The 24,433-nt window shown below is 42.2% G+C and overlaps 1 protein-coding gene across 1 annotated transcript in view; it reads right to left on the reverse strand.

Annotated features, from left to right (window-relative positions):
* The window catches only part of LOC112260101 (TBC1 domain family member 14), a 67,642-nt gene extending 43,622 nt beyond the window's left edge, over positions 1-24,020 (reverse strand). The window contains exons 1-2 of the mRNA XM_024434946.2: positions 23,418-24,020; positions 17,504-18,296 (exon numbers count right to left, since the gene is read on the reverse strand). Of these exons, the coding sequence (XP_024290714.1) occupies positions 17,504-18,296; positions 23,418-23,460 (836 nt within the window). The 5' untranslated portion in view covers positions 23,461-24,020. The remainder of the gene's footprint in view (positions 1-17,503; positions 18,297-23,417) is intronic.
* Positions 24,021-24,433: the final 413 nt, after the last annotated feature.

Raw genomic sequence — 24,433 nt, forward strand, 5'->3', positions numbered from 1 at the left:
AGCAAGAGCAGTCTGTTCGCTCTCAGAATCCCAGAGAGAGAAACTCCTTAGTATGAAGTAGAGCCTCTCATTCAGTCAAGCCTGAAGTCCATAGTTGTATTCAGTAGGATAAAATAGAAAAGTATATATTTTTTAAGGGATAGAGACACCCACAGCTGAGAAGTAACCCTGTGTTGTGTCATTCAGAGATCCTACCCACAGCCCACTCTACCACCAACACTGCGTAAGAATGAAGGAGTTTGACTGAGAACAGGGGAGGGGAAAGAGAGAGAATGTATGTGTGTAAACAGAGAAAGTGAGAGTGTGTTAAGTGCAGAAAGAGGATGTGTAACCACACACACACACACACACACGAGAGAGCAGAGTAATTGATTGGAGGGAGCAGCAGAGAAAAGTGGTTGGCCCCAGTGCCTACAACACGTGTGTAAACTTGAATAAACCTTGACACAGAGCGCATGCTGTTGTCACCACGTGCGCTGATCAAACACTGGTTTGGCAAGCTAGTTTGAAAGTAGTGATAGTCGTGATAGGAAGGCAACTAAGAGCTGAGGAAAATAAGCGGCAGTGCAAGTAGGGGAATTTGTGTACGCAAAGGTGAAAATAACCAACCACCTGCACTAAAACAGCTCAGCTGTGATCGAGAGGGATGTAAAACCAACCAGAACTTTTAAAAACAGCTTCATAAACTTCAGAGTGGGTTATGGTAATTCCGTCAATGGCCATAGTCCCATACATGTATTCACTATTTTAAAATAGGCCTAAAGCCTCAGACACACCAAGAATATTCAACCTTTTTGATGTGCACAGAGCACAGATCGTATGCCAATCAGCCTCATTCAAATACTCCAGGCCACAACTGGAGGTATAGGGGGCAGCATTTTCACTTTTGGATATATAGCGTGCCCAATTTCAACTTTGTGCTACTCATGCCAAGAATATAAGATATGCATATTAGGATAGAAAACACAGAAGTTTCTAAAACTGTTTGAATCATGTCTGAGTATAACAGAACTTATGTAGCAGGCAAAACCCCGAGGACTAACCGTTCAGATTTTTTTTTTTTTTAGGTCTCTGTCTGTTCACTGAGTTCTCATTGGCAAACAATATTTCTTAGGAGCTTGTTTTCAGTTCCTACCGCTTCATGTCACAAGTCTTTGGAATTTGTTTGGGGTTATTCATTTGTGCAATGAAGAAATAGGGCCATCCTGGAAAAGGGTAACGCTGTTGAGAGTTGGCCAAGACTTGAAAAGTAGCGTTAGTTTCCTCTCGTCCTCTATTGAAAACAGAAAGACCCGTCTTCAATTTGATCGATTATTAACGTTTAAAAAAAACTAAAGTTGTATTACAAAAGTAGTTTGAAATATTTTGGCAAAGTTTACAGGCAACTTTTGAAATATTTTGTGGTGACGTTGCGCATTTTAGAAGCGTTTCTTTTCTGGATCACACTCGTCAAATAAATTGACATTTTGGATATACAGTGCCTTGCGAAAGTATTCGGCCCCCTTGAACTTTGCGACCTTTTGCCACATTTCAGGCTTCAAACATAAAGATATAAAACTGTATTTTTTTGTGAAGAGTCAACAACAAGTGGGACACAATCATGAAGTGAAACGACATTTATTGGATATTTCAAACTTTTTTAACAAATCAAAAACTGAAAAATTGGGCGTGCAAAATTATTCAGCCCCTTTACTTTCAGTGCAGCAAACTTTCTCCAGAAGTTCAGTGAGGATCTCTGAATAATCCAATGTTGACCTAAATGACTAATGATGATAAATACAATCCACCTGTGTGTAATCAAGTCTCCGTATAAATGCACCTGCACTGTGATAGTCTCAGAGGTCCGTTAAAAGCGCAGAGAGCATCATGAAGAACAAGGAACACACCAGGCAGGTCCGAGATACTGTTGTGAAGAAGTTTAAAGCCGGATTTGGATACAAAAAGATTTCCCAAGCTTTAAACATCCCAAGGAGCACTGTGCAAGCGATAATATTGGAATGGAAGGAGTATCAGACCACTGCAAATCTACCAAGACCTGGCCGTCCCTCTAAACTTTCAGCTCATACACGGAGAAGACTGATCAGAGATGCAGCCAAGAGGCCCATGATCACTCTGGATGAACTGCAGAGATCTACAGCTGAGGTGGGAGACTCTGTCCATAGGACAACAATCAGTCGTATATTGCACAAATCTGGCCTTTATGGAAGAGTGGCAAGAAGAAAGCCATTTCTTAAAGATATCCATAAAAAGTGTCATTTAAAGTTTGCCACAAGCCACCTGGGAGACACACCAAACATGTGGAAGAAGGTGCTCTGGTCAGATGAAACCAAAATTTAACTTTTTGGCAACAATGCAAAATGTTATGTTTGGCGTAAAAGCAACACAGCTCATCACCCTGAACACACCATCCCCGCTGTCAAACATGGTGGTGGCAGCATCATGGTTTGGGCCTGCTTTTCTTCAGCAGGGACAGGGAAGATGGTTCAAATTGATGGGAAGATGGATGGAGCCAAATACAGGACCATTCTGGAAGAAACCCTGATGGAGTCTGCAAAAGACCTGAGACTGGGACAGAGATTTGTCTTCCAACAAGACAATGATCCAAAACATAAAGCAAAATCTACAATGGAATGGTTCAAAAATAAACATATCCAGGTGTTAGAATGGCCAAGTCAAAGTCCAGACCTGAATCCAATCGAGAATCTGTGGAAAGAACTGAAAACTGCTGTTCACAAATGCTCTCCATCCAACCTCACTGAGCTCGAGCTGTTTTGCAAGGAGGAATGGGAAAAAATTTCAGTCTCTCGATGTGCAAAACTGATAGAGACATACCCCAAGCGACTTACAGCTGTAATCGCAGCAAAAGGTGGCGCTACAAAGTATTAACTTAAGGGGGCTGAATAATTTTGCACGCCCAATTTTTCAGTTTTTGATTTGTTAAAAAAAGTTTGAAATATCCAATAAATGTCGTTCCACTTCATGATTGTGTCCCACTTGTTGTTGATTCTTCACAAAAAAATAGTTTTATATCGTTATGTTTGAAGCCTGAAATGTGGCAAAAGGTCACAAAGTTCAAGGGGGCCGAATACTTACGCAAGGCACTGTATATGGACGGAATTAATCGAACAAAAGGACCAATTGTGATGTTTATGGGACATATTGGAGTGCCAACAAAAGAAGCTCATCAAATGTAAGGCATGTTTTATATTTTATTTCTGCGTTTTGTGTAGCGCCTGCAGGGTTGAAATATTTTACCCTCTTTGTTTACTGTTGTGCTATCATAAGATAATAGCATCTTATGCTTTCGCCGAAAAGCCTTTTAAAATCTGACATGTTGGCTGGATTCACAACGAGTGTAGCTTTAATTGAGTATCTTACATGTGTGATTTAATGAAAGATTCGATTTTTATATCAATTTATTTGAATTTTCCGCGCTGCATTTTCCCTGGTTTTTGGCCAAGTGGGACGCATGCATCCCCTATACCATAAGAAGTTAAGCGAGGTTTGGCTTGTGCCTGCTGTAGACAGCCAATGTTAGCTAACTATCAAGCTGTGCTACTGTTGTTAGCTAGAATTTGAATTAGAATAAAACAAAGATGTCCCGGTCTGATATGGGGTGGCTCTCCCATAGGCACCAATGTATTAGCAGCTGGGTCTAGTCTGCTTCGTTCATTGACTGTAATGTAACGCCCCAAAAATTAGGGAGAACGATGTCTCGCTTCCTCTTCCGTCTGACACTAGCCAGATGGCCACAACTCGATAACTAGCGTAGCGAGCAACATTATAATTAGATCACAATAGATTTGTTTTTGAATGAAGCAGCTGCCTCTTTAGCTCCAAAGAGTCAGTGGATTAGTTAGCCTGATAATTTCTTTATTTCACCTTTATTTAACCAGGTAGGCCAGTTGAGAACAAGTTCTCATATACAAACTGCGACCTGGCCAAGATAAAGCAAAGGAGTGTGACACAAACGACACATGGAATAAACATACATACAGTCAATAACACAATAGAAAAAAGTCTATATACAGTGTGTGCAAATAAGGTAAGATAAGGGGGGGTAAGGCAATAAATAGTCCATAGTGGCAAAATAATTACAATTTAGCAATTTAAACACTGGAGTGATAGATGTGCAGAAGATGAATGTGCAAGTAGAGATACTGGGGTGCAAAGGAGCAAAATAAATAACGGTATGGGGACGAGGTAGTTGGATGGGGTGATTACAGAAGGGCTATGTACAGGTTCAATGATCGGTAAGCTGCTCTGACAGCTGATGCTTAAAGTTAGTGAAGGCGATATAAGTCTCCAACTTCTGTGATTTTTTACAATTCGTTCCAGTCATTGGCAGCAGAGAACTGGAAGGAAAGGCGGCCAAAGGAGGAATTGGCTAGGGGGCACACAGTGAGATATACCTGCTGGAGCGCGTGCTACGAGTGGGTGCTGCTATGGTGACCAGTGAGGCTTTACTTAGCAGAGACTTGTAGATAACCTGTAGCCAGTGAGTTTGGCGACGAGTATGAAGCGAGGGCCAACCAACGAGAGCGTACAGGTCGCAGTGGTGGGTAGTGTATGGGGCTTTGGTAACAAAAACTGATGGCACTGTGATAGACTGCATCCAATTTGTTGAGTAGAGTGTTGGAGGCTATTTTGTAAATGACATCGCCTAAGTCAAGGATTGGCAGGATAGTCAGTTTTACGAGGGTATGTTTGGCAGCATGAGTGATGGATGCTATGTTGCGTAATAGGAAGCCGATTCTAGATTTAATTTTGAATTGGAGATGCTTAACGTGAGTCTGGAAGGAGAGTTCACAGTCTAACCAGGCACCTAGGTATATTTGTAGTTGTCCACATATTCTAAGTCAGAACAGTCCAGAGTAGTGAAGCTGGACGTGCGGGCAGCGATTGGTTGAAGAGCATGCATTTAGCTTTATTTGCATTTAAGAGCAGTTGGAGGCCACGGAAGGAGAGTTGTATGGCATTGAAGCTCGTCTGGAGAGTTGTTAACACAGTGTCCAATGAAGGGCCAGAAGTATACAGAATGGTGTCGTCTGCGTAGAGGTGGATCAGAGAGTCACCAGCAGCAAGAGCGACATCATTGATGTATACAGAGAAGAGAGTCGGCCAGAGAATTTAACCTTGTGGCACCCCCATAGAGACTGCCAGAGGTCCGGACAACAGGCCCTCCGATTTGACACACTGAAGTCTGTCTGAGAAGTAGTTGGTGAACTAGGCGAGGCAATCATTTGAGAAACCAAGGCTGTTGAGTCTGCCGATAAGAATGTGGCGATTGACATCATAGTCAGTCTTTTGATAAAGTGAGGCAGGCTAGCTAACGTTAGCGCAGCTACCTCATTAAAATGTACTTAGGTCGTAGATCATGCGTGTGTATTGTCTAGATACTGCTGGTTATGTAACATTACCATTTGATAATGCTAGCGAGGCAAGCTAACCAGCTACAGGCTAGCCATGTTGTGCTAACTGGCAAATGGTGATGCTAACCGTTTAGCTAACATTATAGTGCCTTCAGAAAGTATTCACACCCCTTTACTGTAACATACATTTTAAAATTCATTAAAATTGCGATTTTGTCAATTAACTTCTTGGATATAGGGGGCGCTATTTTAATTTTTGGATGAAAAACGTTCCCGTTTTAAACAAGATATTTTGTCACGAAAAGATGCTCGACTATGCATATAATTGACAGCTTTGGAAAGTAAACACTGACGTTTCCAAAACTGCAAAGATATTGTCTGTGAGTGCCACAGAACTGATGTTACAGAAAAACAGATAAAAATCCAATCAGGAAGTGCCGCATTTTTTAAAATTGCCTGATGCCAATGACTCCTTATATGGCTGTGAAGGAGCTAGGAGTCAGCTTATGTTTTCCAAGGTGTCTGCAGCATTGTGACGTATTTGTAGGCATATCATTGGAAGATTGACCATAAGAGACTACATCTACCAGGTGGTCGCTTGGTGTCCTCCGTCGCAATTATTGCGTAATCTCAAGCTGCAGTATTTTTCCGTTTGCCAACTGCCACCACTGATAGATTATCAAATAAGCGTAATTATAGCCACAAGCTCGTTACCATAACGCAACATTAACTATTCATGAAAATCGCAAATGAAATGAAAGAAATATATTCACTCACAAGCTTAGCCTTTTGTTAACACTTTCATCTCAGATTTTCAAAATATGCTTTTCAACCATAGCTACACAAGCATTTGTGTAAGAGTATTGATAGCTAGCATAGCATTTTCACAAAAACAAGAAAAGCATTCAAATAAAATAATTTACCTTTGAAGAACTTCAGATGTTTTCAATGAGGAGACTCTTAGATAGCAAATGTTCATTTTTTCCAAAAAGATTATTTGTGTAGGAGAAATCGCTCCGTTTTGTTCATCACGTTTGGCTAAGAAAAAAAATCTGAAAATGCAGTCTCTACAACGCCAAACTTTTTACCAAATTAACTTCATAATATCGACAGAAACATGGCAAACGTTGTTTAGAATCAATCCTCAAGGTGTTTTTCACATATCTATTCGATGATTAATCATTTGTGGCAGCTGTGTTTCTCCTCGAAGCAAACGAAAAATACACGCAGCTGGAGATTACGCAATAATTGCAACGGAGGACACCAAGCGGCCACCTGGTAGATGTAGTCTCTTAAGGTCAATCTTCCAATGATTTGCCTACAAATACGTCACAATGCTGTCGACACCTTGAGGAAACGACAGAAAGTCTAAGCTCATTCGTGACCCATACACAGCCATATAAGGAGACATTGGAACACAGCGCATTCAAAATCTGGGGCACTTCCTGTATGAAATTTCATCTTGGTTTCGCCTGTAGCATTAGTTCTGTGGCACTCACAGACAATATCTTTGCAGTTTTGGAAACGTCAGAGTGTTTTCTTTCCAAAGCTGTCAATTATATGCATAGTCGAGCATCTTTTCGTGACAAAATATCTTGTTTAAAACGGGAACGTTTTTTTATCCATAAATTAAAAGAGCGCCCACTATATCCAAGAAGTTAATAACTTCTATAAAACCATGACCAGAGAGAAACTGTCAAAGAATACAGCAAAGAGCTGTTTTTATGAGTGAGTTCAAGTCTTATTCAGCACTGTTTAACACTGTTTTTATTCAACTATTTAAAAAAAACATGGAAGGGCTTCTCTCTACTTCCACTCGCGCTGCAGCTGCAATGAACGAGTAGCAAAGTGTATCGATAGCCCTGCGTTTTTATTATTATTAGCAGCTCATCAGGTCTATTTTAATATTTCTAATATCTCTGGTCATAGGAACAACATGAATTTGTGCACGAGGCGGATGAGGTGCGACTCAAGTTTCGCAATCAGGTGGAAGACTGTCCCCTCTCTCTGGTCAGTCTCACCGGATGAAAAGGTGAGACTAAGTCCCTACGCTGAGACTAATGCCGTGTTCAAAACAACTGGGAACTCGGATATCTCAAACTTCAGTGCATTCAAGGAAATATGTGGTCCGACGGGAAATTTTTTTTTGTTGACCGGTCATCCAACTCGAATTCAAAGTTGGAAACTGTATCATCTTTCTAGAGCTCCGAGCTGAAGATCACTGATGTCATGATTTGACCACACTTGTCTTGAAACCACCATGACCATCAGATGCAGGTACCATTCATCCAGTAAAAACCGTGCCTCGCAAGTGCTACACCAGCTGATCTATTTTGTTATCAAATTTTGAGTTTGGAAAAATTATATGGTCTAAGATTGGCAGGCCAGGTCTATAGCCAATATGCTTCCTGCACAAACCTAATTCCAACCGAACTGTTTTTATGAGGGCAACGTTACATTTTTTTTTAGAGCTCATGTTTAAAAAAAAATCTGAACGGTAGGTCTCAGCTTGATTCTTGACTGCAAAAATGATTTTGATTTGGAAAAAGGTTGGTGACCACTGGTCTAGATACTGTTGATTATGTAACTATCATTTGATAATGCTAGCAAGCCAATCTAATCCAATCTGGAGCTAAAGTTAGTCTACATCTGTAGAGCATATAATTAGGGGTTTCCACTAGTTACCACAGCCACAGTCCGCTATATCATATACATTCATGAAAACAAAAATGTGCTTTTTGGTCTTAATTTAAGGTTAGGGTTAGGTAAAGTTACCCGTTAGGTTAGGTTTAAAAATCACATTTTAGGAAGATACATTGCAGAAATAGGCAGGTTGATGCCTTGGTAACTAGTGACAACCTAAAATTAGCTTCAGAGTTACTGCCCTGATGGCACAAATGGCTTCATCAACAGTAATGTGTGTGATCAGAAGTTGCATTAAAAAACAACCAGTTTGATAAACTAGTAGGTTGATTACCAAACCAAGCACATACAAGTAGTAAAGTCAATTTGGTTGTGCAGAGCATTATCAAAAAAAGCAGGTTGCCTGCTGCAGTTGTTTGAGAGACGTCCACTTTGCAGCCGAACATGCACCATAGAGAAGCCCAGCAAGGCAGCATTCATCACGCAGACATGCCCTCACTGTGAGCATTACTATAAATGGTACAGGAATGACACTTTAATCAGGTTGGTGACATTGGACCTGGTCAAAAAGGTCAAAACATTTGAGTTCAATCATGTTGTAAACAACAACAACAAAACAAAAAACAACAAAAAAAAGTTACATTGAAATGGTTTGGGATGAGTCAGGCCGCAGAGTGAAGGTAAAGCAGCCAACAAGTGCTCAGCAAATGTGGAAACTCGTTCAAGACTGTTGGAAAAGCATTCAAGGTGAAGCTGGTTTAGAGAATACCAAGAGTGTGAAAAGCTGTCATCAAGGCAAAGGGTGGCTATTTGAAGAATCTTAAATATAAAATATATTTTGATTTGTTTAACACTTTTTTTTTGGTTACTACATGATTCCATGTGTTATTTCATAGTTTGTGTCTTCACTATTATTCTACAATGTAGAAAATAGTCAGAATAAAGAAAAACCCTTGAATGAGTCGGTGTTCCAAAACTTTTGACCGGTAGTGTGTTTGAAAAGATTGAATCCCATCGAGTCCATGGGAACCTGGGACTCACCAGGCAGAGCGAGGAACGGAGGGTGGTGGCAGGGAGAATTCAGCCATCTTAGTCACCAAATGTTACGTTTGAAGGACAGAAGTGACCACAGGTGTCAGAGATAACTGGGAAAGTCTGTGTGACAGCGTGGAGAGACAGCTGACCAGAGGGAATAGACCCCCACGGGGGCTGTCATGGGCTAGCTACCCATGTTGGCAGTCTCCGACGCTGCTTCAGTATGTTGGAGACACCCGCTAAGAGCTACTGAAAGTCAACAAAGGAACATACCCCTAGAGCCTGCGAGAGCTGGGGCGCAAGATGGCTCAACGACTGATCACACGGTTACGGACCCAGGAACGGAAACGACTACGAGTAGGAACACAGCACACGAGACAACCATAACAGCAGCAGGACACACACTTCAGGTGTGCAGCTGTGGTTGGGAGAGAGTAACATCGGCAAGGGGGTTAAGGATCCATCAAGGGAGGAAAAGGTGCTTGGGAGAGCAGAGACAGGGACCTCGCATTGACCAGTACTTCTTACGAAGCAGCCAGTCAAATCAGTCGAATGAAGCACAGCGACGGGACGCAAACCAAGGTTCGCAGAGCATCAGCACCCCTGTAACCGAGGAGGATAACACAAGCACAGAAATGCCGGTGGATGAACTCACCCAACCACAGAGACCTCTAAAAAGAGGAAAAGATCAAAGGGCACAGACAGAGTGTGAAGTGGCCCAAAGCTGTTGAAAAGAGAAAGCGGGAAACAAATCAACAACGACCTGACAAAAATCTTGGAACAACAGCAGAGTAGAAGCTTGAAAGGATGGGAGACATTATCTACCACTACGGAGAAGAGTGCTTGGGGACCTTCAATGCTGCAAAAAAACAAGTGGTACCCTTCCCCAGATCAATCCTGTCTAAGAGCGCTAAGGACAATTCCTTGGACCTCATGGCTTGGTTTTTGCTCTGACAACTGTGAGACCTAATATAGACGGATGTGTGCCTTACAAAATCATGTCCAAATCAATTGAATTTACCACAGGTGGACTCCAATCAAGCTGTAAAAACATCAAGGATGATTAATGGAAACAGCATGCACCAGAGCTCAATTTCGAGTCTCATAGCAATGGGTCTGAATACTTAAGTAAATAAGGTATGTTTCTTCAAATTTGTAATACATTTGCAAAAATGTTGAAAAACCTGTTCTCGCTTTGTCATGTGGGTATTGTGTGTATATTGATGAGAAAAAAAAAATATTTAATCCATTTTAGAATAAGACTGTGATGTAACAAAATGTGGAAAAAGTGAAGGTGTCTGAATACTTACTTTTAGAATTCATGAGATAGATGTCCTACCCTACCCCTTTCAGATAATAAATTCAATGCAGTATTAGACTTATACTTAGCCAATTAATGACTGGTTATACATAATAAGCGTCTAACTTACAGCCTCTGTCTCTTGCGCAATACGCACACACCTGTGCTCCGCTGGTCTCCTTAAAAACGCTCCTTAGCTCTTGGAGTCCCATGTAAGACAAGCTATACTACAAAAGCTTGCTGGACGTAATTTTTTTTTAGCATTTCTTATACCAATACACTATTCAAAGAGCGACGCAAGCTCTTGTTTGCTGATAACTCACGGGTAGTTTGAAAGAGGTGCAAACGTGTGATTGCGGTAGGCTAATGAAGTTATTTATGCAGACCCAAAAGCATTCAATCTTCGTGAAGAGAAGTGAAAGCCTTCAGCATCTAATTCTAGTCCTATAACATTCAAGGATATCACTAGTATGATGAAGCTAAGGACAACGAAACTTCATTCATTTATCTGTTGAAAGCGAGGAAGGAATGAAGCAACAACAGAGAGAAAGGAGGCAGGCTAAAAACATTAGGGGATGCGTCAGCCTACCAATGATACAATAGGCCTTGTTATATTTCAAAATGAATATCAAACTCGCTCGGCTATACTCGTAACTAGGTAGACCGCATGTTCGGGCTGGGCAATATGGCCAAAAAAATCATATCACAGTATAGAAAATGTTTTGAGATGGTATGATGTTATTAGACAGTATTTTATGTTTTTGAATCATAAAAGTACTAAATTAGCTTCAAATCAACATTTTATTGGTCACATACACATAGTTAGCAGATGTTAATGCGAGTGTAGCGAAAAGCTTGTAAGAAATAATACATCAAAAAAAATACACGGCATACTTCCCTAAGGACTCGAAGCGAGGCAAGCATTTATTACATTTTTTATACTATATCTCGACACATTGATGAAAATAGTAATGGCCTCTAAACCTCCAAGCTGCATACTGAACCCTATTCCAACTAAACTAAACTGCTTCCTGTGCTTGGCCCTCCTATGTTGAACATAATAAATGCCTCCCTATCCTCCGGATGTGTAACAAACTCACTAAAAGTGGCAGCAATAAAGCCTCTTGATAAAGCCAAACCTTGACAGAGAAAGTTTTATTTTTATTTTTTTTAAATACATATATCAAATCTCCCATTCCTCTCAAAGAAATTGAAAAAGCAACTCACTGCCTTTCTGAAGTCAAACAACGTATACAAAATGCTTCAGTCTGGTTTTAGACCCCATCACAGCACTGAGACCTCACTCGTGAAGGTGGTAAATTACCCTTTAAATTGTGTCAGATCAAGGCACTGCATCTGTCCTTCGTGCTCCGAGACCTTAGTGCTGCTTTGATACCATCGATCACCGCATTCTTTTGGAGAGATTGGAAACCCAAATTGGTCTACACGGACAAGTTCTGGCCTGGTTTAGATCTTATCTGTCCGAAAAAGATCAGTTTGTCTCGGTGGATGGTTTGTCTTCTGACAAATCAACTGTAAGTTTCGGTGTTCCTCAAAGTCCCGTTTTCGGACCTCTATTGTTTTCACTATATATTAATCAAAATATAATGTTAACTTTCACTGCTACGCGGACGATACACAGCTGTACATTTCATTGAAACATGGTGAAGCCACAAAATTGCCCTCCCTGGAAAACATAAGGAAGTGGATGGCGGCAAATGTTTTACTTTTAAACTCGGACAAAACAGTGATGCTAGTTCTAGGTCCCAAGACACAAATCTTCTCCAGTTTCAACTGTTCTGCCTGCGGCTATGGAACCCTGTTCACCGGACATGCTACCTTGTCCCGTACCTGCTGTTCTCGACTCTCTACCGCACCTGCTGTTTCGAACTCTGAATGGTCCGCAATGAAAAGCCAACTGGCATTTACTCCTGAGGTGCTGACCTGTAGCACCCTCTACAACCACTGTGATTATTATTATTTGACACTGCTGGTCATCTGTGAACGTTTGAACATCTTGGCCATGTACTGTTATAATCTCCACCCGGCACAACCAGAAGAGGCCGCCACCCCTCATAGCCTGGTTCCTCTCTGGGTTTCTGACTTTCTAGGGAGTTTTTCCGAGTCACCGTGCTTCTACATCTGCATCGCTTGCTGTTTGGCGTTTTAGGCTGGGTTTCTGTATAGCACGTTGACATAGGCTGATGTAAAAAGGGCATGATAAATACATTTGATGGATCTCTGTCGGCGCCAGGTGTGTATGAGTAGTGCGTGACCCTAGGGTGGCAACACAAACATTAAGTAATTTTAATGGGCCTTTCCCCATTCTGATTGTTAAATACTGTTAAATTATTTTTGGTTGAATTGGTAAATTTCTCATTTTGCGATTATTTCCAGACTGCCACGTAGAGCGGCACGTTATGGGCAAACAATCTAGGCCTTATTTTTCACCAAATGTTACAATTGTGATTTGACTTGTGATTTAGAGTAAAACATTTGGGTGAACTGTTGGAATCATGGAAATATAATGATTATTCAAATTCTTTAGTTAGAATATAATTAGCGGCCATTTTGAATACAGTGTTGTTTGACATGACAACAAATGAAAATGCCAGGGAGGAGTTATTGTGACAGGGTAGGAACCAAAGTGTTGGTCAGTGTTTCCTAGGGGGCCCTATAATCTTTGGCTACATGTAATGTTCTCTTAGCTACTTCACATAGCTAACATTTTTGCTTAGCGCATTCCTCTTTGATTTAGAAGATACTGTTGCACAAACATGCTGATTTAGGGCTACACCACCACTGGTATTATCACGCTATATAGCTAATAACGTTTGCTCTGACTCAGTACATTCTTTAGCTGGTTAGCTAACTAGTCATTAGCATTAAAAGGCGAGCAAGATTTAGGCCAAACTTGCTGAGAAAAGACAAACTAGCTGTTTGCAGATGTAAGAAACACAAACTAATAGTGTAATTATAGACCACTAGTGGATTTATACTAAGAAGCCAAGTGAAAACAACGTTGTTGCATGTGCTGCATTGACCATGCAGACTGAACGCAAGTGTCTCTTGGTCAAGGAACAACAAATGCGCTCCTTGACTGATTGACATGGGATGGGGCTAGGCATGTGTGGAAAGGGTCACTGAGAGAGAGCAGACTGAAGTAGCGAAGTAAACTATAAAAATTGAGGTATTACATTTAACAAACCAAACATTTAAATACCGGTTTAGAAGGTAAAGTAAAAACCCAAACCAGTCAGCGCATAAATACCGGTATATCGTAAAATACGGTATATCGCCCGGTTTTATGGGTTGAATGATGCATTATATGGACTGGAATTATGCACAATACAGTAATACAGTCCACACTCAAAAAGATTAGCCTACTGAAGCTAGTTGAATTCATTTACCCAAGAGAGCATATAGCGAGCTATATCAACAGGCTTTTCTGTTTTACCTACTGTAATGTGCTGTAGCCGATATCATACACTACATGGCCAATAGTATGTGGACAACCATTCAAGGTAGTGAATTTGGCTTTTTCAGCCACACCAGTTGCTGAAAGGTCTATAAAATCAAGCACACAGCGATGCAATACTGAAGAACTCAGTGATTTTCAACATGGTACTGTCATAGGATGCAACCTTTACAACAAGTCAGTTCGTCAAATCATTCAAATGTCTTTCATAAAGGGCTCATGAAACGTATTAAATGTATGGCTCATCAGGCTCATTTCGTATCCAGACATAGGCCTATTTCTATGCTTTATAATGTTTTGAATTACACTTCCAGTTTCCCGAGAAATACCGTGTTACCTGGCAGAAAAGTGATTTAATCTCAGGATGGAACATTTGTAAGACACCAGCAAAATATTCAACCCTAATCGAAACAGGAATAGTCTTTCACTATACGCTGTTAAAGACCTGTAAATGTGGCTCATTTGGCCAATAACCCTTGTTAATTGATGGCGCTGGCTGCGTGGGCAGACGCCCTAATGGGTTACGCACCCAAATGCATATGGATGACCAGTACATTCCTCAAATATCCAATTAAAATCTCAGAAACCCTGGTGTGTATATGCACTTGTGTGTCTGTGTCAAAAGATGGTATCACAGGATGAGGTGTGAGAAGGTTTGGGTTTTACTACAGAGGAAACTACACTGCTCAAAAAAATAAAGGGAACACTTAAAACAACAATGTAACTCCAAGTCAATCACACTTCTGTGAAATCAAACTGTGCACTTAGGAAGCAACACTGATTGACAATAAAATGTCACATGCTGTTGTGCAAATGGAATAGACACCAGGTGGAAATTATAGGCAATTAGCAAGACACCCCCAATAAAGGAGTGGTTCTGCAGGTGGTGACCACAGACCACTTCTCAGTTCCTATGCTTCCTGGCTGATGTTTTGGTCACTTTTGAATGCTGGCGGTGCTTTCACTCTAGTGGTAGCATGAGACGGAGTCTACAACCCACACAAGTGGCTCAGGTAGTGCAGGTCATCCAGGATGGACCATCAATGCGAGCTGTGGCAAGAAGGTTTGCTGTGTCTGTCAGCGTAGTGTCCAGAGCATGGAGGCGCTACCAGGAGACAGGCCAGTACATCAGGAGACGTGGAGTAGGCCGTAGGAGGGCAACAACCCAGCAGCAGGACCGCTACCTCTGCCTTTTGTGCAGGGAGGAGCAGGAGGAGCACTGCCAGAGCCCTGCAAAATTACATCCAGCAGGCCACAAATGTGCATGTGTCTGCTCAAACGGTCAGAAACAGACTCCATGAGGGTGGTATGAGGGCCCGACGTCCACAGGTGGGGGTTGTGTTTACAGCCCAACACCATGCAGAACGTTTGGCATTTGCCAGAGAACACCAAGATTGGCAAATTCGCCACTGGCGCCCTGTGCTCTTCACAGATGAAAGCAGGTTCACATTTAGCACATGTGACAGACGTGACAGAGTTTGGGGATGCTGTGGAGAACGTTCTGCTGCCTGCAACATCCTCCAGCATGACCGGTTTGGTGGTGGGTCAGTCATGGTGTGGGGTGGCATTTCTTTGGGGAGCCGCACAGATCCATGTGCTCGCCAGAGGTAGCCTGACTGCCATTAGGTACCGAGATGAGATCCTCAGACCCCTTGTGAGACCATATGCTGGTGCGGTTGGCCTTGGGTTCCTCCTAATGCAAGACCATGCTAGACCTCATGTGGCTGGAGTGTGTCAGCAGTTCCTGCAAGAGGAAGGCATTGATGCTATGGACTGGCCCGTCCATTCCCCAGACCTGAATCCAATTGAGCACATCTGGGACATCATGTCTCGCTCCATCCACCAACGCCACGTTGCACCACAGACTGTCCAGGAGTTGGCGGATGCTTTAGTCCAGGTCTGGGAGAAGATCCCTCAGGAGACCATCCGCCACCTCATCAGGAGCATGCCCAGGCGTTGTAGGGAGGTCATACAGGCACGTGAAGGCCACACACACACACTACTGAGCCTCATTTAGACTTGTTTTAAGGACATTACATCAAAGTTGGATCAGCCTGTAGTGTGGTTTTCCACTTTAATTTTGAGTGTGACTCCAAATCCAGACCTCCATGGGTTGATTAATTTGATTTCCATTGATAATTTTTGTGTGATTTTGTTGTCAGCACATTCAACTATGTAAAGAAAAAAGTATTTAATAAGAATATTTCATTCATTCAGATCTAGGATGTGTTATTTTAGTGTTCTCTTTATTTGTTTGAGCAGTGTAAATACACAAAGCCAAAACATACACACTCAGACCTGCCAACCCTGTCCAACTTTTTAGAGTACCAGATGCACGAGGCAAATTGGAGCTTCAACATGTGTGCATAGCACGTGCCGAAGTGGGGTCCCCACGCACTGTTTAAGTCGGATCACAATTATAGAATTGTACCAAATCAAGTCTATAAAAGGTTGGAATAATTTATTGACAGCGTTCCATTCAGGAATGGAACTTTGAAGCACGTGTACTCTGCATTTTTTGGGGTTCGGGGTTACTGCTGCTCTGTCTGTTTCCCGCAGTCTCCTCACTCTCATCATCTGACATAGCTTTACTGACTAGCTGCAATAACAATGGTTTGCAAAATTACCTGCTTATATTCTTATTGCATGGGACCTATTGTATGCTTACTTTTTTTCATGAGCACATGTGCTTAGACAACCATTATGAAACACAGTTCAGTTCAATCCTCTAAAAAGGTATTTACAAAACAAATAGTCATACTGATGAGTACAGAACATATCAAATAAATGTTTTGTGGAATTAGCACAGAGATAATTGGAGATAATTATCTATAACGTTTTTCTTAGCAAACGCCCCCCAAGTCTCTATAGTAAAGGAACGCTTGTCACCTCTCAAACAGGGCCAATCACTTGGGCCAGCTCACAAGTATTGGTTTATTGACGCGGTTCCTAATCAACACTAAAACAAATAAATCTTAAGCAGGCTACCACAAAGGGAATCTGAACGCTGTTCGCTAGAAGAGTCCGGTGTTTCAGTCTATGTGAAAGGTGCCTATTGTATTTCTTTGCAGCGCATACATCATTTCAGATTTTCAAAATTGATCTGAAATCTAGTGCAAAGACATTTTAGAAGCAGTGCCTCTATAGCCAACACTGGACACTTATTCATTCTTCATCACGCAGTCTTCTAAAACCCCGACTCCGTTTAATGCCAAGACAGACAGACTGCACACACGAGCAACTAAACCCACTCAAACATAACTGGTGACTGTTTGATTACCAAGATTGTGCAAGGGTACCAATAAGGATACTGGGGATATAGGCTAGCCAGGGAGCTACATGTGAAACACCACTGGCCTAGACTATACTGTACACAGGGCAGGCAAGTTGACGGAACCCGACTCTGCGTGTGTCGAGAGGTGTGAGTGAGCTTTTTGAAGTTAGCACAGCAAGTTTGAGCAATGTTTTTCAATAATGTGGTATAGCTGTACAGAAAATATGGGGCATGTGTTTACTGTAAGCACTGAATCTTACGTATATCTGCTATGTGTAACTCAAATTTCTTATAAAAACAGTGCACTATGTCAATGGGGGATTTGCATTGAAAATTGGTTTACACACACTGTCAAGATCACATAGTGATAACCTTCACTGTGTAGACAGATTTAATCTTACCGGTTGAAGAAGCTAGCCAGTGGCCCCAGCATCTTGGGCTTGCCCTCATCCTCTGCCCCCGGACCCATGTGTCTCTGCCGCGGACTCCGCAGACCCCCGCCGATATCGCCGCCTGGCGACAACGACAGTGCCACGTCTGAGAAGTGGGCGCTGCCGCCATCGTCAGTCTCCATGGTGACGATGGCGCTGGAGTCGGAGGTGACCATGAAGTCCAGGATGTCCTCGTTGGACGCCGACAGCGTGGCAGAGAGCTCCGTGCTCAGACTTGACACGCTGCACACCGAGATGTCGTCGCTGCGGTTCAGGGCTCTGCCTCCCACGCCACTCATCCCCATCGCGATGACTCCCACACCAGCGCTGGACCTGGGGGCGGGGCTGAAGAGGCGCACCAAGTCGTAGCTGCTGCGGGGGAAGGTGGAGGACTTGCGGAGTCCAGCGCTGTCTCCAGACTGGTCCAGAGAGAGAGTAGCGGGGCCCTGGTCGTGGTGGTTCGACCCCAGGGTAAAGCCACTCTCTCCTGGGTGTGGGTGGGCGTGGATGTGCTCAGGGTGGTTGATCTCAAGGGTGGGGATGCCAGAGTCCTGGGAGGCCAGGCTGTTGCAGTCCTGGTCATCATGGCCCCGCTGGGGGCTGCCGTAGTGCTCGGCAGAGGCCTTATAACTGGGCAGGGAGTGCTGGGTGAGGGGGGGCTTGTTGTGCTCATGGTGGTTGTGGAGGTCTGGGCTTAGTTGTGCTGTGGAAATGGGGTCTATGCTGACCATGCCAGTATTCATTATGGTTCCTCCAGCAGCATCTGGAACGAACAAGGAGTTAATTGAAACATAGCTGTTATAGGGACGAGAGTCTCCTACTAGTGATAATGTCATATAGTAGAGTGATGGTTGTCTGGATGGCCTCTAAATGGCCAGGTACAAATGTTTTCGCAAAAAGACATTTAAAAATGTTCATATTGTCCTTCGGTGTGACGTTTTTCAAACAACATTAGCATACAGTTTAATTAATTGGACCAACTTTGGTTTGACAGGTCAGCAGAGCAAGAAAGTCATGCTCCGTAACCTAACTACTGAGGAAAAGTAGGGCTAGGACAGAGATTAGGTTCTCTGCTGACAAATCACTGACTCAGAACCCACCTCCCCATTGGCCAGGCCATCAAATAGCAGTAACAATGGAGCAGAAACACACAGGGAAGTGAAAGAGGATCCGGACAGTAACCAGGCTGAAACTGAAACCCAAAAGCAGCCTGAAATCTGAACGGACCTCCTGTACTGTGTTCCTGCCTGGACTGCAATAAATAAGCGGAGACTGTACATCAAAGTCCAGGCTACAAGGGGTCTTACTGTTGAGGTCCAGGAGAGAAGACCCCTCGGAGAGATGTGTCAGACACTCCCCACCATTTCATAATTCAGGGGAATCGGAATTAGAAGATGAGGGAAATTACATTAATTGGGAGAAATTGCTTTGAAAGTGCTTTAAAAAATGTATTGGATTGACAAGCTTCTAAAAACCCATTTTCTACCACAGTAAAACTAAAAGTACAGTGTAAAGCGGCAGAGTACCGTCAGTGTCATTGTGTGGATCTGAAGGAAACTGTGACAAAAGATCTCAGTTCCCATAAGTTTAACGTCTCCTGAGCAGAACTGGAAGAGACACTATGCTGCCGCCGGGTGTGTGTGTGTGTGTGTGTGTGGGGGGGGGGGAATAGATATACTGCCCCTGGCACAATACTTGTCACCAAGTGCTACAAGAAAAAGGGTAAAACATAGTATGAGAAAATAAAGATTATCTGGCAAAAACAATAGGCTACCTGCTGTACATATGATTGAGAACTAAATCAAATTCCTTAATAATAGCAGTTTCCCACTGACTAAACTGACCTAAAGCCCCGGTCAGCTTTAACCTGATCAAGAGTTTGTCATGTGAGTCTCAGTTGGACTTGGCCCCAAGACAGGCTGGAAACAAGGAGCGGGGAGAGACAGAAGAAAGCAGAGCGAGATAGACAGACAGGTTGTCACTGAGCTAATGAAGCACATGCTTCTTTTAATATCTAAACCTCACACCTGGCAGAAAGAAAATGAATCAATGTTGTCATGGCAAGGGATGTTATCACTTATCATGATAATGGTTCGTCTCCCAGCCTGGAATTCACAGAGTCGGACGAGTGGTAAATCATTTTTATAGGAATTCAAATAACATGTTAAGCGTAATCTGTATTTGGTAAGAAGCTGAAATGACACTGCATTTTGTCTACATCTCCTCACAGTAGTATTTTTGTTAAGATGTCATGCGTATGGCAATTCCTACTCCTGGCTGGTATGTGAATGATTGCCATAGTTCCTGAAAGTAGTACAAGCCTAGTCTGTTTCCTGTGTTTGGTTTAGTGTCGCGGGAAGGCATGGACACATTCCACATTGCATAGAGAAGAACACTATCAGCGACTAGGCAACACAAACAACAATGCTTAAGATTCTAAAGACTAGATTCTACACTTCCTCTCTGTGATATATTAAGCACCTCTACTAGAGAGAAAGAGAGAGAACAAAATGGTGTAATAAAACGTACCAACGTAAAAGGGATTCCGTGTACGCATAAATACAGACAACGCGACTGAACTGAAGGTGACAATGCTGGACACAGACTGAAGACTGAGTGGAGCTGAATGAGTCTAGGCCTGCTCACTTTGACAAGTGTGAATCCTGCATCACACCACTCAACACACCCTGAACACACATACCTAGTGCAAAATTGCATTGTTCTCATTATTGCTGGAGATGTAATGAATAGAGACTAGAAACTCGTGTTGCGTTACAGTGGTGTGTATTCATGGATGCCAGTGGATATCCCCAAATATTTGACCAATAAAATATATACAGTACCAGTCAAACGATTGTAAAAAAAACTACTCATTCAAGGGGGTTTTCTATATTTTGACTATTTTCTACGTTGTAGAATAGTGTAGACATCAAAACTATGACATACCACATATGGAATCATGTAGTAACCAAAAGTGGTAATCAAATCCAAATATATTTTACATTTGAGATGCTTCAAAGTAGCCACCCTTTGCCTTGATGACAGCTTTACACACTTGGAATTCTCTCAACCAGCTTCACGTGGAATGCTTTTCCAACAGTCTTGAAGGAGTTCCCACATTTGCTGAGCACTTGTTGGCTGCTTTTCCTTCACTCTGCAGTCCAACTCATCCCAAACCATCTCAATTGGGTTGCGTTCGGGTGATTGTGGAAGCCAGGTCATCTGACGCAGCACTCCATCACTCTCCCTCTTGGTCAAATAGCCCTTACACAGCCTGGAGATGTGTTTGGTCATTGTCCTGTTGAAAAACAAATGATAGTCCCACTAAGCGCAAACCAGAAGGGATGGCGTATCACTGAGGTATTATTTCATTCTAAATAAATAATTGGCAGTGTCACCAGCAAAGTACCCCCACACCTTCTACTCCATGCTTCACAGTGGGAACCACACATGCGTAGATCATCTGTTCACCTACTCTGCATCTCACAAAGATACAGTGGTTGGAACCAGATTTCCACTGGTCTAATGTCCATTACTTGTGTTTCTTGGCCCAAGCAAGTCTCTTCTTATTGGTGTCCTTTAGTAGTGGTTTCTTTGCAGCAATTCGACGATGAAGACCTGATTCACACAGTCTCCTCTGAGATGAGAGGTGTCTGTTACTTGAACTCTGTGAAGCATTTATTTGGGCTGCAATTTCTGAGGCTGGTAACTAATGAACTTATCCTCTGCAGCAGAGGTAACTCTGGGTCTTCTTTCCTCATGAGAGCCAGTTTCATCATAGCACTTGATGGTTTTTGAGACTGCACTTGAAGAAACTTTCAAAGTTCTTGAAATGTTCCATAGCGACTGACCTTCATGTCTTAAAGTAAAGATGGACTGTCGTGTCTTTTTGCTTATTTGAGCTGTTCTTGTCATAATTTGGACTTGGTCCTTTGCCAAATAGGGCCATTTTCTGTATACCACCCCTACCTTCTCACAACAGAACTGATTGGCTCAAACGCATTTAGATGTAAATAAATTCCACAAATTAACTTTTAACAAGGCACACCTGTTAATTGAAATGCATTCCTGGTGACTTCCTCAAAGCTGGTTAAGAGAATACCAAAAGTGTGCAGAGCTGTCTTCAAGGCAAAGTGTGGCTACTTTCTTGGGTTTCTACATGATTCCATGTGTTATTTCATAGTTCTGATGTCTTCACTATTATTCTACAATGTAGAAAATAGTACAAATAAAATAAAAATCCTGGAATGAGTAGGTGTGTCCAAACTTTTGACTGGTACTGAATATATAAAATAATGTATCTTCTGTCTCTGTGTTTTTATATTTTTCAGTAAATTCACCAGTGAATCTCAGTGGATAAATAATCAGAGTGAGGGAAACAGCACCCCTCTGTCGCAATATGTGTAGCCTATGTGTCATATGCTGTCTGGACTGAAATAGTATGACATGCTGCTGCCATAGCATTTGATTGATTGATGTCAGCAAGCATTTAGCCTCCCTTGATAAAACAATTATAAAGAAATTGCCAATCAGCATTGAACTGAGCTCAACTTTGGGTTGTCCTGGTTCAGCAAAACACCCCCCAAGGGTGGCTAGTTTGGATTTGGCTTCACACCAATCAAATCACATTTTAAGCAAAATGTCATTTTTGTTTCTCGTCTGCTTGTGTTGATGTCCTGCAGTAGCTAGCATGCTAAATCAGGCCTTTCCTAAGCCATGGATGGAGATGGGGATTTAGCTCGTGGTTTTGACTTAATTCTCTGTACAGGCCAATGATTATGACACCAGTTCTGATCTAACCATTAATGAATGTTGTGCCATTGGCCTGAGACGATTGAAGTTCAATACATAGCCTAGCCCTTTTAGGCTCACATTAACTAGCTAGCTAACTTCGCTGGTTCATTGTTGCCCATGCGATGAAGTTAGGCTACCGAGCTAAAATGCTTGCTAGCTTACGACAATAAAAGCTAAAAACGTACAGTATGACAGAGCCATAGACAATTGGCCAACACAAAAGAGGATGGCATTAGCATTCAACTAGTCTACAAGTCGGGAAAGTAAAAAAAATAAAAAACACACAAAAATCACCTCTGCATGCGCACACACACACAGAAATCAGTACCATGTACAGCGACACGATATTTAGCAACATTGATTGGGCTAAATTGTTTTCAGTATCTTTACGTTTGTTTTCAGTATATTAAACTAAGTGTAGACTTGATTTGATTATGTTTAAAATGTTTAAGTTGAAATGGTGCTGAAAGTGCAGTACTCCTGTTGTCTTTGTGCTGACTTGTGATAACTCTGTGGTTCTTGTTAATAAACTGTTGAAAACATGAACTTGCTTGACCATGTTGCAGGTCATAACTCTTTCTTACATGAAATATGTTATTTGTGGAGTTCACCGGACAGATGTTGGTCTCCAGTTGTGATGAAACAAACATCTGTAGTTGAATTTATTTCGTCATTGTGTGACTTCTTTTTGTTGTCACGGCCTTATTGGATATCACGCTGGCATATGAACGAATGGGTTATAGAGCCAACAACGCAATTATCATAACATCGGTTGAAGTATGGATTATTTACTGGCTTGGCTCCCTCAGTGATTTTACCCACGCACCACTACTGTTGAGTTAGACTGTCACTAGAGGAAAACACAATTAGGTTCTTCCAACCACAATGTATTAAGTTCAATACATCACCATTGAGTGGCAATCACTATGAATCTCTAATCATTTGCAACTGCACTTTCATTGCCAGTGCATTGTGCCATAGGCAATTGTCATTATGAATAAATAGGCTACTGATTTGTATATCACCCCACCTGTTGCTCCAGCTCCACTACTAGCCTAAATCAAAATGCCAAAAACGACAGTCTACCTACCACTTCCTCTCCGGTTGTTGGTCCCCTCCGTGGAATGTGCCATGTTGATGCTACAGGTGGGCTGTCGACGGGGCAGGTTGCTGTCGGCTCCTCGATCGGACCATGATGATACGTTGCTGCAACTTACTTAACCTCACCTCCGCTCTAAGCATAGCTTGATGTTTGTTTACAGAGGAAAGTGTCTGTTAAGTACGCTTTTAGGACTCATTGACACACACACACACACACACACACACACACACACACACACACACACACACACACACACGTGTCATTCAGCCGTGAAAGGTAAAAGTACGAGCCGTACGAATGTGTCATTTTGGTGGCTTAAAAAGTGCCACAAATGCCAATCATGTCAACTTGGCAAACGACTCGTTCACGCGATTGCCAACGTCTCAAATGATACGCCGCGTCAGTTCTATACGCTTCCGTTTCCCATTATTAAAGCCGATAGTGTTGCTCAAACGTTACAACAGAGCATTAAAGAACTACACAATCTGGATTGGTTTATATTCTATGAAAAGACACTAGGTAAGTTTATCCGGTCTTTGTAATAACATACCTGTCTCGGTGCTTCCGCAGCCATTTTAAAATAAACTTACCGAATTGAGCGCAATGTAATCGAGCCAAGAAAACGACTGCGTCGATGACTTCACCTGTCAGCCGCCAAGGCGTGAATAATCGTCTCATTGTCTCCATCCAATGTCACCATCACTAACAGGACAAGTTTCTCAAAAGTGGTCAACTTGTGGTAAGTTGAACATTATGGTAAATTGAGTCCTTGTTAGAATGTTATATTAGGACGCCAGATGACAATGAAAACAGATGGTGTTCTATGCATTTATATTGTGACACTTAGCTGCTATTCTGTATTGGACGTAATGCAATGTGGGGTTTTCGATTATTTTCACTCAGTCTCCACATATGCAGAATTTAAAGTCAATCACTTTCCTATGACCACATAATGTATAATTCAAGAGCAAATAATAGTTGCAATAGATTTGACCATAGACAGA

Source organism: Oncorhynchus tshawytscha, linkage group LG10 (assembly GCF_018296145.1).
Source record: "Oncorhynchus tshawytscha isolate Ot180627B linkage group LG10, Otsh_v2.0, whole genome shotgun sequence".
NCBI classification, from domain to species: Eukaryota; Metazoa; Chordata; class Actinopteri; order Salmoniformes; family Salmonidae; genus Oncorhynchus; species Oncorhynchus tshawytscha.